This window comes from Lepisma saccharinum, chromosome 1, assembly GCF_977018435.1.
Source record: "Lepisma saccharinum chromosome 1, izLepSacc3.1, whole genome shotgun sequence".
In the NCBI taxonomy this organism is placed as follows: domain Eukaryota; kingdom Metazoa; phylum Arthropoda; class Insecta; order Zygentoma; family Lepismatidae; genus Lepisma; species Lepisma saccharinum.
In genome coordinates this window covers 79,596,426-79,615,619 of record NC_139229.1, presented here as the reverse complement: position 1 = coordinate 79,615,619, position 19,194 = coordinate 79,596,426, and the positions used below count along the sequence as shown (strand labels likewise).

Below are 19,194 nucleotides of genomic sequence, written 5' to 3'. Positions count from 1 at the left end.
CCAGTGATCGAATGTATCTTATTATTACAAGTGTATTAAATGTTTGATTTTTTTTAATGTGAGTGTGAATGAATCCTGCGAAGCTCGTGTATGAATAATTCGAATATGCATACCCGAGTTCATTAAAGTGGTTGTTCGGTACGCATTGATTACCATATTTTTTTTCGAGCCAATTTCTAGTCCATACTTTTCTCTTTAATTTTTAATAAAAGCACAAAGCAGTAATTCTCCTACAACATTCTTCAAATTGCTCGTCCATATTTACAGATTGTCTGCTCTGTGCAATGTCTTATGTGAACAAAATTCTATCCACAAGTACGATAACGAGTACCGTGTGAGGTGAAGACAAGCAAATGGGTAGTCAGTCCAGCGCCAACTAAGGCATTCCTACTGGTATCCAGTTCCGTGTGATTCGGGCTAAGTGGTAGACTTTATCGAGTTCTAGCCTGAACATGGGTGGCATTTGTGAAATGTCATTCATAAATTTCACCTAGCATCACATAAAATAACAAAAATACAAAATATGAATAATAATAATAATAAATTTTCTTTATTAATGAATGTGTGTCTATGTACAATAGTACACATTTCTCCCCTTCAGGTGCGTCTTTTCATCTTGAATTACACTACCTTTATTGGAATCATTGCCGTACGCAGGGTTTCGGTCCCTCTCAAAACTACGAGTAAAATAAAATTTTCAAGTCATAGCAGTAAAGAGCTCGGCAAAAACCAAATTGGCAAATGCAACCCTCCCTCCTTAAATGGTGATTTCGAAATATTTCATTGTGTATCCTGCTTCCCTAGAACGCAGCTATGTAATACCTACCTTTATAACTCCAGCCCCACCCCCAGCCGCGAGAAGAAATTTTGCATACGCTAGTGCTTATGACCAAAATTGGACCAGAGCTCGATTATTCGTACGGCCAGGCAATATATTACACCAATATATATATATATATATATATTCAAAAGCAAATACTGTACATGTTACGACATGAAGTCAAGCTGATAAATATTTAATTTTTTACTTTGAATCAAGATTTTTATTCTGCCTACAATCCGAAATATAACTATGCATTTTATCCAAATAATAAAAAGCCTAGTAATTATAGAAAATTGTTTTGCAGGGTTGGTTCTATAATAATGAAATAAAAACCACACACAAGTTCACTTAAAGTGTTTTATGTATGTATATATATATATAGAGCTCTTCCCGTTCACACATACATACAAATACAAGAATTTTGAACACATTTTACATCTTTCTTCATTCGTAATCTCCCTTTTTCCAATTAAAAACAAAAATGGTAACATGCTGCCATAAGGAAGAGTTGTCCACAGTTTGAGACAAATGACAGTAGAAACTTTCTGCAAACTAATACTTGTAAATCACAGCTTTAATAAAAAACATTGGGAGAACATTACATAATATAGCTATGCCATGGAAAATACATAATTGCATGTTTTAAGGAGGGAATTAATATACATGTTAGTTTGGGGCATGTTGATGGTATACACAAACTATGCGTTGGATTTTTTAATGTTAGCACTGCTTTACCATGTTTGTAGATTTTTTTGTACTTTGAGTAAAGCAAAAATATTTTGAAATGCAGCTGAATGTTAAATTATAAATATTAACATGTAAAGAATCACTGACCAATTAACAAGACAGGTCTGCTTCTCCCTTATGGCATTTAAAGACTGCATATAAAAAAGTAACTTACTTTTGAAGCAAAAAGTTTGACTTCAGTACAACGTTTAAACAAAACAATAAAGTGATTACTGCAATTTACATTTGAACTTTTAAAACTTTTGGCAGCCTTGAATTAAAAAAATGTGACAAACACATTAAAAAAAACAAATCCTATCACAATTTTAAATGAGTGAAGATTATGTACATATACACTGTGAAAAATTTAAATAATAATACTTTTGTTCACTGCAACAATAATTACAATGATTGTCGACTACAATCTATATAAGATGTGCAGGATTTGTTTCGCGCATCATGACGATACTCATGTTTACAGATACTCATATATCTAAATTGCTGTATATGGTTTTATTTTTTTTAAAAAAAACAACATAATTTGAAGTGTTTGCTGGGAAGAAATTGAACAAAATTATTTTTCTCAACATTAAAAAAGCATCTATCACACGAGTTATACACATAAGTCACAGCATTTCTCAACAACACAACACTGATGGAATATTTTCATTTTTTTTACCATTTTTTATTGCCGCTACAATGTACTTTTCTTTATTAATTAATAACCCTTCAGGTAAAATGATGAGGATATTATTTACAACTCCGTGCATACATCTATGGGCTGTACTACATTATGATGATAGGACATCTTGCAAAAAACATGGCGTTTATTTTTTTTATATTAGTGGTTGCAATAGACTTCGTTTCCATTATCACTAGATTATCAAATTATCTATGATGCTTTAAGATCTGAATGTCAGGTTGGTTTTACATTTATTTTAAACTGGGAAGGAAAAAATATGTCTATATTGTACAACATTTGTGTAAGTGTAAGGACTGGGTGGGTGTGAATATTAAATATGTTTACCAGTAACGGTTCTCACGGAGTGCTGGTTAAACTGTCATTTCTTGGATGAAATCTGAGAGGTTCTGAAGTGGCAACAATTGAATTTACACAAACTACAAGCAGGTGTTCATTTTTTCAGAAAAGAAAGTAGAGGAGGAACACGGGAAAAGCAGGACTATTAAATATAGGATAATAATGTTAAAAGTTTTTGTAATATATATATATATAACTTTTTTGATATTTATAATATATATATAATGTATATTTATATATATATACCACATTACGCTGTTTGGTCTTTCATGTAAACTACAAGTTTTTTCTTTGCACACTCACTCACTCACACGATAGTGCAATCGCCATTAAATTGTAGATAGCGTACTTTAGTTACAAGACCACTCAAATCATTCTTAATTCACTCTACGACTTGTACTTGCCGTTTGGAACCTTTCTCCACAAGTTTTCAACAATGCGAGTGTCACGTGTTATTTCACGCACACGAATACGCACACACACGCGCAGGAAAAGAAACGATACACGGTGCTCCCTACCCTGAAGTTTGGACGCTCCATTCCGATGTTTTTTTTTCTTTTTTCTTTCTCTTGTCTCTCTTTCTCTCTACACACACAGGTGACGACACAGAATACATCACATAACAAAAGTCAATGTTCACACACATACACTCGTGTCTTCTTTCATCCTTGTCCTCATGTGACCTCATGTTTTTCTTTTTTTTTTTGTACTTCAGTTCACACTTATGTATCCCTTTGGATCGAAGGCCTATCAAGTGTATTCCGACCTCCACGATGCCTGAAAGATAAATTTCAAAACAATTAATTTATTGCAACAAAAGTTAACTAGATACATTTAATATTTTAATACAGATGGTCACCGTGCAACAACAAAGTTTAACAGGACATGAAATTGAAAAAAAAAAAAATTTCCCCCCTGTTGGAACCTCATTACGGTGGTACGAGCCTTTCAAAAACAGACCCACTTTTTGACACTTTTGTCACTTCACTATACTAAATTTTATCTACCAAGGGAAAGTAAACTGTCCTCCCCCCCCCCCCCCCCACCGTTTTGGACTTATCGCCGCTACTGGCCTAAAAACATGCTAAAATAGATAGTAGGATATGCAAACAGTGTAAAGGGTAATGCCATCAGAGACCACTCTTCTTAAAACATGCATGTATCAATGTCCAAACATAATTATGCTACATATTGGTAGGGCTATGATTTTGATGACTTTGCATAATGTGGTTGCATACATTTACAATAGGAATGCTTTTTTTTCTAAAGGCTAAATGTCCACTAAACGTTGTGAAAAATATACGGTTGCACGGCAATGCCCTCTACAGCTAAACGTAAAATATATGAAAAATATCTGCATATGAAATCTCACGCAAATGTCCAGCAATTACGGAACATTACCATTTACTTGGTAAAACGAATTAGGAGTATTTTTAATATAAATTAGAATACCTTTTGCTGACATGCAATTACTATGTTAGTAATATCTCAGAATTATTGAGGCAAAAAAATATAACACTTGTGATATACATATACAAATTGCTTTTATTACGAATAAAATTTTGAATTTTCGTTCAATAACCATATAATTTAGGCCATGCAAGTTCAGATTGAGATATTTGATGTCTAACTGTACACTAACACCTGGTGAAAAAGAAAGTTATAGCTCATGGGAAGAAATGGCACCTTAAATATGAACGATTCTAAAGAGATAATACCAATTGCATTACAAATGTAAAGAACTGCATACAATTTTAGTATATGTATTGTTTTCCAGCAATTAGTTTTCAGGGACAAATGTAACAGAAAGCAAATTGTCCATTGTATCTTTTGTGATCCGAAGGAGAATTGCACTGGCATTGGGCTTTGCTACGTTATTCTTTGTTTTCAATTCTCGATCTTCGTATTGCATAAAACAAATATGTTACAAAAAGCTAAAAAGTTTATCAATCACCTGTAGCATTGCGTCGTGCCATGAAGACTCATGGGGGTGGCTTGGACGTAGTGATGGGCAATTTTTCTATAATGTACAATAAGCAATACATAAAAAAAATGTTATGAAATTTCTAATAAAATAACAATAATAATAATACAATCGTTACTGCATTCAGTATATTAATGTTGGTGTAAACTGACGTTGTTGAACTCGGTACGGATCTGAATTTCTATTAAAGTGGAACATTTATTTCAAATATTAATTAAAAAAAAAAACAGTTTTCGCACACATGTAGACACAGGTTTCTTTGTGTTACCAAAAATACAATATGGAAATTCGAAAGTTATACAAGATTATTGTTGTGTTCGACATTAGCGTTTATTACGTCTACGCTGCTTCTTTTGACTTATGTACCAACAACTTCTGATAATATTTCTCTCGTTTAGATATGTTAAATTCACTTCGTTCCAGACATTCAGAACAGTTTCATGGTACTGACATTTTATTTGTGACAAAGTTCTAAACAACAGCAACAAACATGAAGATACATCTGGCAGCTCTAAAAGGAATTCTAAGCATAACCAATATTTCAAAATTTGAAATACAAGGATGGATTTTTAAAATGAAATACATTTTTTGGAATAATCCTTGTCGATATATTTGAAGTCCAACCGACCCTTAAGTTAAGACTGGTACATAAGGTAAACAGATTTATGTTTACCTTATTAATCAGAAGTTAATATCCATGTTCTAATTTTGTTATGGTATGTACTTGAGTTGGGGGTAGTTACTAGAGAAGGTAACGTGTTACAGTTACCGTTATTTTGTTTCCAAAAGTTACTTCTGCACAAGTTAAAAACAACACAAAAAGCGTTTCGTCCTGCCAAGTAAATCATCCAAGAATGAATTTATCAAGATAGTGCAAGAAAAGCACGGCCGTAACTGGAGGGGGGGATTTGAAAAAAATCTTATATAATATGGGGAATGAGAAAAATTGAGGGGGAAATTTTTCCTGATATTGTTTCTAATTATAATCTAATTTAATATAATTCAACTTATGTAATAAGTTGTACCTCTATTTTTAATTTAATTACACTCAAAATAATATTCAGGACTATTTTCTAAATAACTATTACATTTGGAAAATCATAAAAAATTACTCTTTATTATTTTGTTCTTCATGTCCGTTACGCCAATGATTAGAAAAGTACAGCAAAGTAACGAATTGCAGTTACAATTACTCAAATAATTTTGGCAACGTGTTACTGGCGCAAACAACGAACAAGTAAGGCGTCACATCGCTCTATCAACTCTGATATTTACATTTTTGCTAATACAATGCTGTCGACCTCCGTGGCGGAGTGGTTAGCACAGCGCGCTACGGCGCCAGGAGCCCGGGTTCGAATCCTGACCTGGGCTCGGAAGTTTAGAACCAGAAAACGTTCTTTTTGTTTTGTATTTCTCGACCTTTGCTTTTACGTCATTTTTCAGTATTTTTTTAAGAATTTATCTTTCTTTTTCTCCTCGCATATTGTTTCGTGAATTTTAAATGCACTTGTTAGCATAACTTACATATTTGAATTACCCGACAATCTTTATTAGCAAGTCGCCATTAAGCGAAAATACGGTCAATGCAAAAACACTGGAATGTTTGGTAATGGATTAACTAATTGTGGTAGGTAAACATATTTTTTTCAAGCAAACTAAAATAATTTGTGGTTCCCTTGCTGGCCACTATTATCGCTTCAATCTGTGTTTTTATAGTAAAATTATTCACAAAATAAATTATAATCTGATGCGCACGGGAACACAACTGTATTTTCACTACTGTATCATGCATGGTCCTCTGAAAGGACGTGAATGACATACAGAAAAACCTTGCGGTGAATTTTACGTAAACTTGAAGTAAAGGTAAACTACATTGCACTTAATTACTTTTTCCCCTTTGCTTCAGTAGTTTATAGAATTATTCAACTACTGATTGATTGATTTAGTGTTTTAAGTCCACTTTATGCACAGTAAGGCTAATTATTCAACTACTCTCTTGTAATTTATGAAAATGTGTGTACATTTTCAGGTCATTTTTTACCATTTTAGGTAATTTTTTTTACCATTTTAGGTTATTTCTTTACAATTTTTGGTCATTTTAGGTCACGTTTTTACCATTTAGGTCATTTTTTAACATTTTAGGTCATTTTTTCCATTTTAGGTCTTTTTTTCATTTTAGGACATTTTTTCTATTTTAGGTCATTTTTTACCATTTTAGGTTATTTTTCCATTTTAGGTCATTTTTTACTATTTTAGGTCATTTTTACCAGTTTAGGTTATATTTACAATTTTAGGTTTTTTTTAACCATTTTAGGTCACTTTCTTACCATTTTTGGTCATTATTAAAATTATTTTAAGATCATTCTATGGGTTATTTTTTTGAGATTTCTTAGCTCAACTTCCGAGCTCTAATCATCACTCATTCTCATCGTCGCGATTAACCAAAAGTGGCAGGAAAATCTAAATGAAACTAACCAAATTAAAATAGAAAATAAATCCAATGATCTTACCATTGAATTGCCACTGCCCAATCCTAGCCCGCCCGATCCAAGGGAGAACGTTGTGCTAGACGACGAGAAGCTGAACCCCCCGACGCCCGACATGTGCATGGGGGGAGGGGGCGGCGAGACGAAGCTCCCCCCCATGGAGGTGGCCTGCATGTTGCTGTTGTACATGTAAGGTGACATGGAGGAACCGAGGTTGGAGCCCGTCGGTGCGAAGCTCGAGAAGGCCGCCTTGTCCAGAGGCTTGATCATCTCGGGGATGCCCAGCGAGCCTTTCTTCTTTTTGGACTTTGAAGACAACTTCCGGTTCCGTGTCTGGATGCCTTCCTTCTTCATCGTGAGTGGCCGGTTCACCTGCAAGGAAAATCAAGATGGGTATGAGAGCAGTGGTAACGTTATGAGAATAACAGACAGGCACGTATCAAGAAATATATTTCAGGAGAGGGGGGTGGGGGGAGTCCGAACTAGGGAGGGCTAAATTCGGATGAAATTTTATCAGTATATCGGATAATTTTCCATTTCGAGATCGGATATCCAGATATGCAAATTATCCGGATATCCTACATCCGAATATTCGTATCATCCAAATTATCCGATGTGTCCGTTTTAGTACTATCCACATATTCTTTCTTTTTCGGCATGTTCTTGTTTCACTGTACGGATTTCTCTACAAATCCTTCATCCAAACTGTAAAATCCGTATATATATATTGTCCGTATATCCGTACTATCCGCTGCATCTGAAACGGATATAGGATAATTTGAAATTTGGATTTTTAGCCATCCATAGTTCGAACCAAGTGTGTCGGAAATAATAATAATAATGAATAGTAAATTAATATGTAATTATATTTTGTAACAAATTGCAAAAATATGTCAATTAATATTGTTTTGTTATTACACGAATAGGTAGGGCCTCCCCGATGGCGTAGTGGTTATGTCATCGCATAGTAATCAAGGAATCCCGGGCACATCGTGGTTCGGAACCCACCTGAAACTGTAGGACCAGTACCGATCAGCCTCTCCGATCATAAAATGAAATTAAACAAACAAAACCAGAGCTCGTTTCCATTTTGAATTTATGTTCCAAGTTCACTTTATGCTCATATAGGCTAATAGGGGCTAGATCTGCAGTTTAAAGTTGGTTCCTATTCACAATGTACAGTCACCGACAATAAAAATGAAATACCTATCCTGAAAGACTTGCTCTCCTGCATTGTGTTGTGTGTGTTGCCTAACTCTAGGGTGATATTCGAAGTTTCTTTGAACATTTGCTACTGAAGTTCCCTCATCGCCCTCAGAGTTAGGCAACACACATTGCATGTAAGCGAGTACTTCAGTACATAGGTGTTCGATTTTTTTGCCGGAGACTGTACCTCCACTGAGTATCGAACCCGGGACCCTACAAGGAGACGAGCTTACCACTACGTCATAGAGGAGGTCCTCATTTCTATGTACTAAGAACTGGTAAGGAACCACGATCGCCTCAGAGTACTTCCGGCTGGCTTCTTCAGCGTCCCATGATAATAACAACAATGATGGTCCTTGGTCATTATTGCTCCTGCCCCGGTGCACAAGTGCAAGCTGCAAGGCAACAATGAAGAAGAAGACAATGGAAGGCTCGTGCTACCTCGAGGTACCACTACACCGGATGCAAGTGCAACTGGAGAGACACCTCTGCCCACTCCTGACCTCTCTGAAAATGTGGCCCCCAACCCTCCCACTGCCTTCTGTAATCAAATATGCTAATTAGACATTATTAAAACATTTTCTGTAATTACGGAGCTCCGCGGGTAGCCGTCCTCTCCTCTTCAATCTCTCAACTTCGTTTATCATTTGCTCCCTCTCCTCCTCTGCGGCGCTTTCCGGTGGATCTACGCGGTTAAGTGTTGCCAACTGTAGATGTCCAAATTAAAACGCAAATTTTCCCCCTCGATCTTTTGTATTTTGCAGCGCAAACGACGCTAGGTTTTAGGTGAGGTCTCTTTCCACTATCGCGAGCCTTCGCATAACGGAATTTTCTATTCCTCGTGTATGCAACCGCGCGGCACATACCCACAGTTGCCACTGTCGGACAGAATATATAAACAATAAGTTGCTATCACTGACGGCATCAGTGTTAAGATTCTCGACTCACCCCTTCCCTCTCAGGTTAGCCTATTAATTTATCAAAACACACATATATATTTTATTAAGATTGATTTCGTTTATTTCACTTCGCTTTTCTGCCTATTTTGGCTAATCGCGAAGATAAGGATGAATGATACAATGAAATTGCTGAAGGGACACGCACCACAAAGAACCCGCGTGCCCAGCCCGGAATTCGAATCCGAAACCCCTGGTTAGCGCTGTGCTAACCACTACGCCACGGAGTTCGGCCTTTCTTAATTTTGGTTTTTTCACCTTCTCTACATCTTGGGTTAGTTGCGACAATGAGGAAGAAATGGTGAACTAATGAAATTGATTTATTGATCGATTTGCTTTATTTTACATAGCTTTTCTGCCACTTTCGGCTGATCGCGAAGATAAGAATGAGTGATTATGCAATGAAGTGGCACTCAGAAACACTCTTTCCAAGCCCGGGATTCGAACCCAGGACCCAAACTATTTAAATTAATGATGGGACAAACTCAGTGGCCACTCGAGGTTCGAACCTGGGACCTCTGGTGGAGGTCGGCCACATGGGAAACGAAGACTTATTCCATCAGCAGTTTTTGAGGTTATGAAGGCGAGTGGGGATTGTCCTGTGTTTTGGCGACTCGAGAGAGCTCTCCAAGATAATATACTAGCATTGGAGGTTTATTATGGGGATGGCACCACTGTTTACCTCCACCACCGCTCTAGCTCCTCGGAAGGTGGATACAGAACGAGTAATTACACGGGGAATTAATATGCAGCGGTTGGATTCCGAACAGCAGGATGCAGACCACGGCACATTCGAGGTAAATGAGCAGAGGTGTTGGGCGAACAAGGAAAGAAGCGACCCAACATGAAGGAGCGAGAGAACTGACGCTCACCTTCTTCTTCGGCGGGTATCGATTTCAACGAGCCATGGCGTGTGAAAAATCTGGCTGTCCGTCGGATGGAGGAGACTTAATTGAAGAGCTCAGGTGGGAAGGAGAGAACCCGAGGGCTCTTGGAAGCAAAGCCGGGATTCGAAACCTAATCTTTAATTGCGACAGTTGTAGCATTAGCAGATCAGTGGCCCAGTTTCGATCTTGGCACTAAAGTTCCCAGGTTCGAATCCCGCTCTGGGCATCGCTGCTGTTCTTTACGAGTGTCATTTCATCAATTCCATCTAATCATCACTCATCCTCTCCGTCAGTCTTAGCCAAAGAGCTGCATAAAAAGCAATGTAAAATAATAAAAACGAGACAGTTTCAGCAACTTGACCTCTTTCATGATAAAGTAAAGTCGGAACCCCACGATGGTGAAGTGGTAACGTCTTCGCCTTGTAATCAAGGGGTCCCGGGTTCGATACCCGGTGGAGGCACATAGTGGTTCGGATCCCATTTTAAACTGTAGATTCAGTCCCAATTAGCCTTGGCCTTACTGTGCATCAAGTGGACTTAAAACACTAACTCAATCAAGGATCCTGGGTTTGATATCCTGTGGAAGCGCATGGTTCGGATTCCTTTTTAAACTGTACGTCCAGTCTCGATTTGCCTGCGCATATAGTGGACTTAAAAACGACTCGAACGAACAGGCTTCAGTAAAGTCCATAAACTTCTCTTGTTTCGAAAAGCCACTACCAGATTACAATTCTATTTAGAATTGATTCTGTGGCATTCAAGTGCAGTCACGTGTAGTTTGCTTTCGTTGTTGTCGAGATATTTATGATAGTGGCCTAGCGCCGCCGTAAGAATATTTTCAATTGGTGACAATATCCAAAGAACGGCGAAAAACTTTATGAAATTGTACTTGAACACTCTAGAAGAAATTACAAACATTTTCCTTTTTTTAGAATTTGAAATTTCTTAACTTTTTTCGAAACGAGGCAAATTTTCGAAAAAAGTCCTCACCTCAAGGAGACGTCGTTTAGGATGAAATAATAATAATAGAAATGCGTTGACAAACTTGACACGAAATTTGCGAGAGAATAGTGAAATGAAAAATGAGAAATCAAAGGAAGTAAAATCAAATTTAAAAAATATTAGCGCTATCAATTTTGATCACTTTTTTTATTTGCTTTGACTGCAATACTCTCATAAATTAATTGAGATAGATACCTGTAATCAATTTAAAGAAACGAGTGTCACCTAACTCCACATGCCCGAATAGTTGATCTATGTTCGTCGCATTCACCTGACAAGCTGACTAAAATAACATGGTTTCCTGATTGGAGGTGATGGGCAAATTACACCAATCATTCAACTTCTTTGCCTTTGGGTATGGGTAGGGTGGACGGGTGGCGACTTGTTCACATGCCGGAGCGTTGGGCATTCATCTTTCCATAATCAGCATATGCGGTTAGAAGGAGATTGGCTTGCCGACACTTTTGTGGCGTATAGTTTGCGCGTGCTTGGTCGTGCAAGCAATTAGGCCTTGCTTATGAATGGGTGGGGCCAATGCTCGTCATGGGTACATTTTCTTTCTTGATCATTTTGTTTCTTCATTCCTAATTCGTTAACTAACTTCTTGAGTTGCAAATTTCCTGGTTCTTGCTATATTTAGACCTTTTGGTGTTGATGAAAACTTATGAGACCACTCGAGAGGTATATTTTAAAAGAAATATTTTCGGTTTTTATGCTTTGTTTGTTCTGGTTCGTCGAAACACTGCTTTACAATTTCAATCAATTTGTAATAAGCTAGCATTTTCAAGACATAGAAAATCATAACTTTCTAACACTGTTAGAAACTTTCATTATTCCAACGTCAAAATTTAAGTCTGCCTGTTTGTTTATTTTTTAAAAAAATGGAATACAACTTTTTTTCTTAAAATTTGAATGTTTTATCATGAACAGAGTTAGATAACGATTTTAAATTACAGTTGCGTCACCATAAACATATTGCTCAAAACTGAGCCGTTAAATTTACATTAATTAGGTTGGCTGTTAATACCGTGAAAACGGCCATGGTCAGTGTTTTTACGGTAGTTAGATGGCACTGGAAATTGCGGTCTTAAGACTGTTATTTTTCCACTAAACTTTTTACGGTGTATCGTGTATGCCATCAAAAATCGTAAGTCGCCGGCAATAAAAATGGGACTTCTAGATCTTGAAATACTCGGTTCCCTGCAAGGTGTTACGTGTGTTGCCTAACTCTACGGCGTTGGTAGAAGTAGCAATTGAGAATTTGCTATGAAAATCTACTTATCGCCGTACAGTTAGACAGCACACATAACACCACAGATAAGTTAATAAGGTATTAACTAATCTGTGATAACATCTTGCAGGGAAGAGTGTGTTTCAGAATCTGGAAGTCCAATTCTTTACTGCCGCTGACTACGTGGCAAACCGAATGGAGGTAGTCTTGTTTTGAAAATTCACTTCATGCATTGAAAATGAAAGACTGGCAATCTTCGGGACGAAAATGAGAAAACATCTGCTATTTTACAATGAAGTTTGAAATTATTAAAGAATAATGACCATGTCAGCGCCATACGACCAACAGAGCCCATTCGGCTCAGCGATGTCTTCTTCTCAATCGCACCAGGTTACGTCAAACTTACTCACCACAACAAGAAAAAACATATAAGGAGTTCTTCCATCATACGTCACAGTACAGTACTACCATTACCCTTCCCAAACTTCATAATTTTCCACCATCAACTGAGACTTTGAGATAGTAATTAGCAGCGGCACACAGTTCTCATCCGTGACCACCGTCTTCGGCGGCGACCTTCAACCAAAGGACGGAAACAGATTCGGTGCAGCGACCTTGTGAGAGATGGTGTTCTCTGGCTGATTCCTTATGCATATCATGTTAAAGTGCTGATTACGGAATCTCAACGCGCTGGAGAACGCTCCCCGAGGCGATGGCGGAAAACAAAGCCTCTTGGTCATCTCATTCCAGCACCTCGTTTCTGAGGGAATTTCCCTCGATTTGGGAGGGAAAATATCTCGCCGTAGCAGCAGAAGAAAAGAAAGGAGAGGAATGAAGAGAGAGAATTGATTGAATTGTTGTTTTAAGTCCACTTTATGCACAGAAAGGCTAATCGGGACTGGACCTACAGTTTTAAAGTGGGATTACAAGGCGAGGACACTATCACTGCACCATCGGGGAGGCCCTAGGAAGAGAGACATAGAAAACGAGAGAGAGAGAGAGAGAAAATAAAGAGGGAAGAGAGACAGAAATGGAGTGATGATTCTCTCAACCAAAGTATCAATTAACAATTCATCCTAATCGTCACAATATGCTTCAGAAGAATAACTGAAATACAAATGATTCTCCACATCTTACTTTGGTGGTGTTGTCTGTAAAAGTGAATATGGGGAGTGGCAGCATATTTCTGTGCACACACAAAATTCAAAATGCATTAAATCGATTTTATGCATTTTCGCTTAACCAATTGACACGGTTAAACATGTAATTTTGGTTTCTTTAAAAAGTGCGTGCCTGATCTGGTGAGTTGATGCATTTTTTGTGCATCACACGGAACAACAGCTGGCAAAAGTATGCTTTGATGCATTTCTCTGTTGTGTTTTGATGCACAAAACGTGCACAAGGCATATTTGTGACAATTGAGACATTTTGGGATCTGTGTGAGACCCATCTGTATGAATTGAGTAAGCAATGAAATTCGGAACGTGGTGCTGATCACATCACTCCCTTATAAGGTTACCCCTTTTACATTACTTTCTAAACCCTTCCGGTCGTATTGTATCAGTCCCTAACACTTGTAACTAATGTATTGTGTAAACATACATATAACATATTTCCGTTAATATGATTTTATGATCTTTAAATTTACCTGCGGTTTTGTTCTAATAACTGCACATACCTTTCATTATAATGGGAGGTGACTTAAAAGTGTTGAAGCATATAAATAGATCTTAAATATCTTAAATAGATGATGTATACTCTGATTTTGTTACCTGATATTTTTCTTTAGCATTCATCTTAGAGCACATAGAATATTTGTAAATTCCAACTCCCTCTGGCGTAATTTCTATAACATAGCACGTTGATTTAGGACCACAGAAATACATGTTACGGAAATTCACTCATGCAATGTGCAATTAGCACATCCTCCTACGCTACCATTCTTAGCTGTTTTGTATTTTGTTTATTTAAAGTCGCATTTCTTCTTCTTTCAGGTTAATCGCAACGCCTGTTTCTAGAAGTTTCCGCCAGGTTTTAGCATGCCATTTAGGTGAGCGTTTGTCAATCCCAACTAACCCAAGTGATTAAAATTTATCAAACTTTACTACATATACTGGTGCACAGAGTGGAAGAAACCATTTGCAGGGGGAATTTCTGTAGCATTGAATGACATAATTTCCTTTGGGAAAATACATTTCAGCAATAACTGGATTTCTTTTAGTTTAATATATGTTCAGCATCGAATCCTTGGATTTCATTTTGTAAAATACATTTTCAGCATGAAATAACTGCATTTCAATTGGAAAAATACATTCTCAACATTGATTGATTGGATTTCTTTTGGTAACATACATTTCCAGGATTTCCTTTGGTAAAATAAATTTTCAGCATTGAATCATTGGATTTTCTTTAGAAAACTCATTTTTAGCATTGAATGATTGAATTTCCTTTGGTAAAATATATTTTCAGCATTGTATGATTGGATTTCCTTTCCTAAGATACATTATCGGTATTGTATCACTGAATTTCCTTTGGTAAAATCCATTTTCAGCATTGAATGATTGGATTTCCCTTGTAAAATATATTTTCAGCATTGTATGATTCCATTTCCTTCGGTAAATCCATTTTCAGCATTGAGTGATTTTCCTTTGGTAAATTACATTTTAAATGTTGTTTAGTTGGGCAATGAGTGATGGAATTTCCTTGGGGAAAATAAATTTTCAGCTTTAGTGACGAAACTTCCTTCAGAGAACTAAAAACCTTCACGAGCAGAATTTCTTTCAGAAAAAGTTTTGGTTTTGAGTGGAAATATTTATTTTGGGGAGAAGTGATGTAGAGTAAATTTTTGCTTCAGAACATTAATCGAATTGACTGGCGGATATTTTCGGTAAGAAAATGGATGATTAAGTAAATAATTCCTTTCCGGAAAGGTGGTTTTATTCATGGCAGAGGGATGTTTTTTTTCTGTGCGAGGGATATTTTAACTGCGCGAGAGAGAAATTTTGAATTTTTTCCCCTTCCGCACCACTACCGCTTCTGCACGAGCAGGCAAGTTGAGTTTCTCTCTTCCAGCAGCTGTCAGAGCGAAGCCAGCACGCCCTCTTCTGGAGTTCCCTCCCCGTCCTCGGGCTAATTAAAGCTCCGGTATTTCCCCCTCTTTTTCCCCCTCTCAGCCCTAATATGGAGCACACAGAGAACAGATGAAAAATGATGAAGAATTATTCCATAAATAAGCCTCACGTGAAACTTTAATTCATACCTGGATTTTTCACCCCATTTGTTGTACTCCTTTGCACCGGTTAGGGTATTTTTCTGTTCCAAGCAGCAAAGAATGTTGATTGCATATGGTTTTCATGGTATAAAGACGCGTTTCGCAGCGGTTTAGCTGTGAAAGCCAGCCTCTGTGGCGGAGTGGTTACGTTACGACGCCAGGGAGCATAGGTTTGATAGTCGGTAAGGCGTGGGTGTGTGCCTGTTCCATCATCATCAGTGCATCATCCATCTTAATCACCGCGAATAATCTATCGAGGTGGAAAAGTGACGTAAATTACGTTGGTTAAGTTGACAGAGTGTCTGACTGCCATGCGAATGAATGTGTTCGATTCCCGGGGTGGAAATTCTTCCCTTAAAGGCCCTGCATAAGCGGTCTCTGGGGCTCACCCAACCACCCATCAATGATTGCTGAGGATAAAGTCGACCGGAGTGTGGGGACCATATCACCTCACCTCCGAGACCTAGAATGTATGAAGTCTTATTTCCGCATCCACTGAGTACTTTCATAGCAAGATGCAATATACAGGGAAGATCTTTCCCCATTAACTTTTTGTGATATGTTTTTCTTTTTGGTTTCTCACTAAAACGAATTCACTGATTTTCCTGTGGTCTTTTCGCTGTGATTTGATATTGAAGATTGCTACGATAAAAACAAAAGCACTTTACCAGCAACACCCAAAAATTCCCCTGATAAAAGGTACGAGGTGGGATTGAAAACAAAAACTGCCAAGCAAAACTTAAATCACTATTACTGCTTGAAACATTGGTGGCAAGAGCACCATTTGAACCTGGGACCTTCGCATGGTGTTCCTTCCGTGCCAGTAACTAATTCGTTCACCAATCCAAGCCGAGCTTCACCAACTTAGGTTCTGTGTAAACGTTATGCCCATTTCAGGTGCACATCAACACTGACTCTCCACTTCGTCATTTCCAGCTCGAGAAACTCATACGAGGCACGATAGACACCTGTTACATATCCATTACAAATGAAAGTGCGATCGCTGGTGAATGAGGTAACGGTATCCAAACATCCGCCTTGGAGATTCCAGCAGCCAGGTTCATTTGCGTTGGGAGAAACAGATGTGTTGCAAGACAACGGACTCATCTTCTGACTGGAGTCGAAAGCCTGAAGGACGAGAGATAAGCTGTCAGGAATCTCATCTCTTTCTGGACAGCGTTCATCGCCTCCCATTCTGCCTCTAGTCAGCGGCACATCAAAGGAATGGCCCCGGAGGAATCAATATGAGTGTGCTCGAGTTTATTTCAGCTCTACTTAAATTATCAGTCTTCACGTCCGATGAAGTTTTAATTTGTAAAAGAGATGAGATGCGGTGAAGAAAAATACAGTGATAACTTATTCCTGTGCTCTACGTGGGATCTTTGGGCTGGTTGTATGCAACTGTGTCTCTGGAATGTACATACCGGTGGCTTGGTCTTCACTGCCATGTTGAGAACCTTTATTTAAACATGCTACTGGGGTTTCAAGGTTCAATAAGTTCCATTTTTCTATATCAAATACGGTAAAACATGAAAGAAATTGTTTTGTTTCCGATTCGTATCTGTTTCGTATCTGTTTCTTCAATGGTTTCACAAAACTCTGCATGCATCAGGGTAGCCGTTGAGTATGTTTTTCTCTTGTTTTCGTTCTTCCAATTTGATGGTCACAACATGAAGAACTTGAAGCGTAGAAACAGGAAGGTCACTCACTCATGGTTGTCTGTTCCTACAGTGATGTACCATCGGCTCGTCTGATCCTACAGACACATGAATGTGCCCCTTTTCTTTCTGTAAGGGTACACTAACAGCTGCCTTTTTCTTCCTGCAGGAATGCGAATGGGGTTTCTACGTTTCTACAGGAATGCACGAATTAGGTGCTTCATTCATGTTCCTCCAGGAGTACAAGAAGGATTTTTTTCTCTTGTTACAGGAAAGCGCAAATAAATCTCGTTATGTTCGTGCAGGATCGCACGAATAGGTCGCTTTATGCTTCTAAAGGGATACACGAGGGTGTATTCACTCGTGTTGCATGAAAGCACAAATGAATCTCGTTCTGTTCCTACGGGATGGCACGAATAGGTCGCCTTATATTCCTACAGGTGTACAAAAAGGTTGTTTTCTCTCTTGCTACAGGAAAGCACAAAAGAATCTCGCTCTATTCCTACAGGATGGCACGAATGGGTCGCTTTATGTTCCTACAGAGGTACAAGAAGGATGTTTTCTCTCACTGCAGGAAAGTAGAAATAAATCTCGATCTGCTCCTATAGGATGCCACTAACAGGTTGCTTTATGCTCCTACAGGGATACACGGGGGATATTCACTTTTGCTAGAGGAAAGCATACATGAATCTCGTTCTGTTCCTACAGAGATGCTGGAATGGGTCATCCCTGATGTTACAGAGAATCACGAATAGATCTGTCTCTGTTCCTGAAGAACGGAAAGATCAAACAAATTAGTTCATCACCCCGTCGGCCACGTGCAACCCAAGGCATCCTCGTAGTTGGGGCATGAACACTTCGCCACCGCATTCCCGTTACGAGTCGAGACCCTTGCCATAACAAACAGTTCGATTGAACCGTTTCCGAGAAGTGGCGATGACGTAATTCGTCGGTTCCTTGGAGTTACGAAAGCTCCGCATCCTTTTGCATGATGCCCAGTGGATGTTTCACTTCCATCTCCACGCGGGAAGCGGGATTCCTCGTTAGAAAGCTCATCCTTCATTACGTTCTTCATGGAAGACCGAGCCGCTGATGCAAACTGTATTTTTTTTTTTTTTTTTTTTGTTATTGTTGAACTTATAAACGGAGAAACCTGATTGCAGAATATTGCTACCATTAACTTTTCATTACTTATTTGGATATTTTACCAAAGATGTTCAACCAGTCGGAATTTTCAAGAGATTAAAAATGCATATGATATGATATTTATTTCCTTCTGGCATCCGAAATGGCGTAGTGGTAACGTTCGCCTTGTAAACAAGAGGTCCCGGGTTTCATCCTCGGTGGAGGTACACAGTGGTTCGGAATCCACTTTAAACTTTAGGTCCAGTTCCGATTAGCCCTTTTGTGCATAGAATGGACTTAAAAGACAAAATAAATCAATTTATTTCCTTCCAGATACGAATCGGTTCGGTAGCCGAGTAGGTTAAGTGGTCTACTTTTGAGCTCGCCACCGAAGTTCCCAGGCATGGGTGTTCTTTGCGAGCGTCTACAGTATCATCACTTATCCTCATCGTCGCGATCAGCCAAAGTCGCAGAAAAAGCGTTAAATAGCAAAAATGAATATAATAATACCTTACAGGCCGTGCGTATATCTATTTGAGGGAATCTTATACATAAACAGGGCTGCTACTCGCCAGGAATTCCTTGAATTCCTGGAATTATGCGTGAATTTTTGGCTCCGAAAATTGTGCGTCACTTCTGCTTAAATATTTCTCCGTAGACGTGAAAAATTGCAACTTTTTAAAATCCCAATTCCATTGAATTTTTACATATTTATTAATGACCTGAGACAATTTTTTTTTAACAGATTAGATTTTATTTTTATCAAGGAAGGGAAAAAAAGCTGCGTGGAAAATAAAACT

General features: G+C 38.1%; 1 protein-coding gene across 3 annotated transcripts in view; it reads right to left on the bottom strand.

Annotated features, from left to right (window-relative positions):
• Positions 1-1,180: 1,180 nt before the first annotated feature.
• The window catches only part of LOC145996805 (GATA-binding factor C-like), a 226,802-nt gene continuing 208,788 nt past the window's right edge, over positions 1,181-19,194 (bottom strand). For 2 of the 3 annotated variants that reach the window (XM_083133338.1, XM_083133344.1), the window contains exons 6-8: positions 7,083-7,430; positions 4,543-4,608; positions 1,181-3,365 (exon numbers count right to left, since the gene is read on the bottom strand). In XM_083133338.1, coding sequence (XP_082989464.1) covers positions 3,339-3,365; positions 4,543-4,608; positions 7,083-7,430 — 441 coding nt within the window. In that variant the 3' untranslated portion in view covers positions 1,181-3,338. The remainder of the gene's footprint in view (positions 3,366-4,542; positions 4,609-7,082; positions 7,431-19,194) is intronic. The other variant, XM_083133340.1, reaches the window with a different exon arrangement.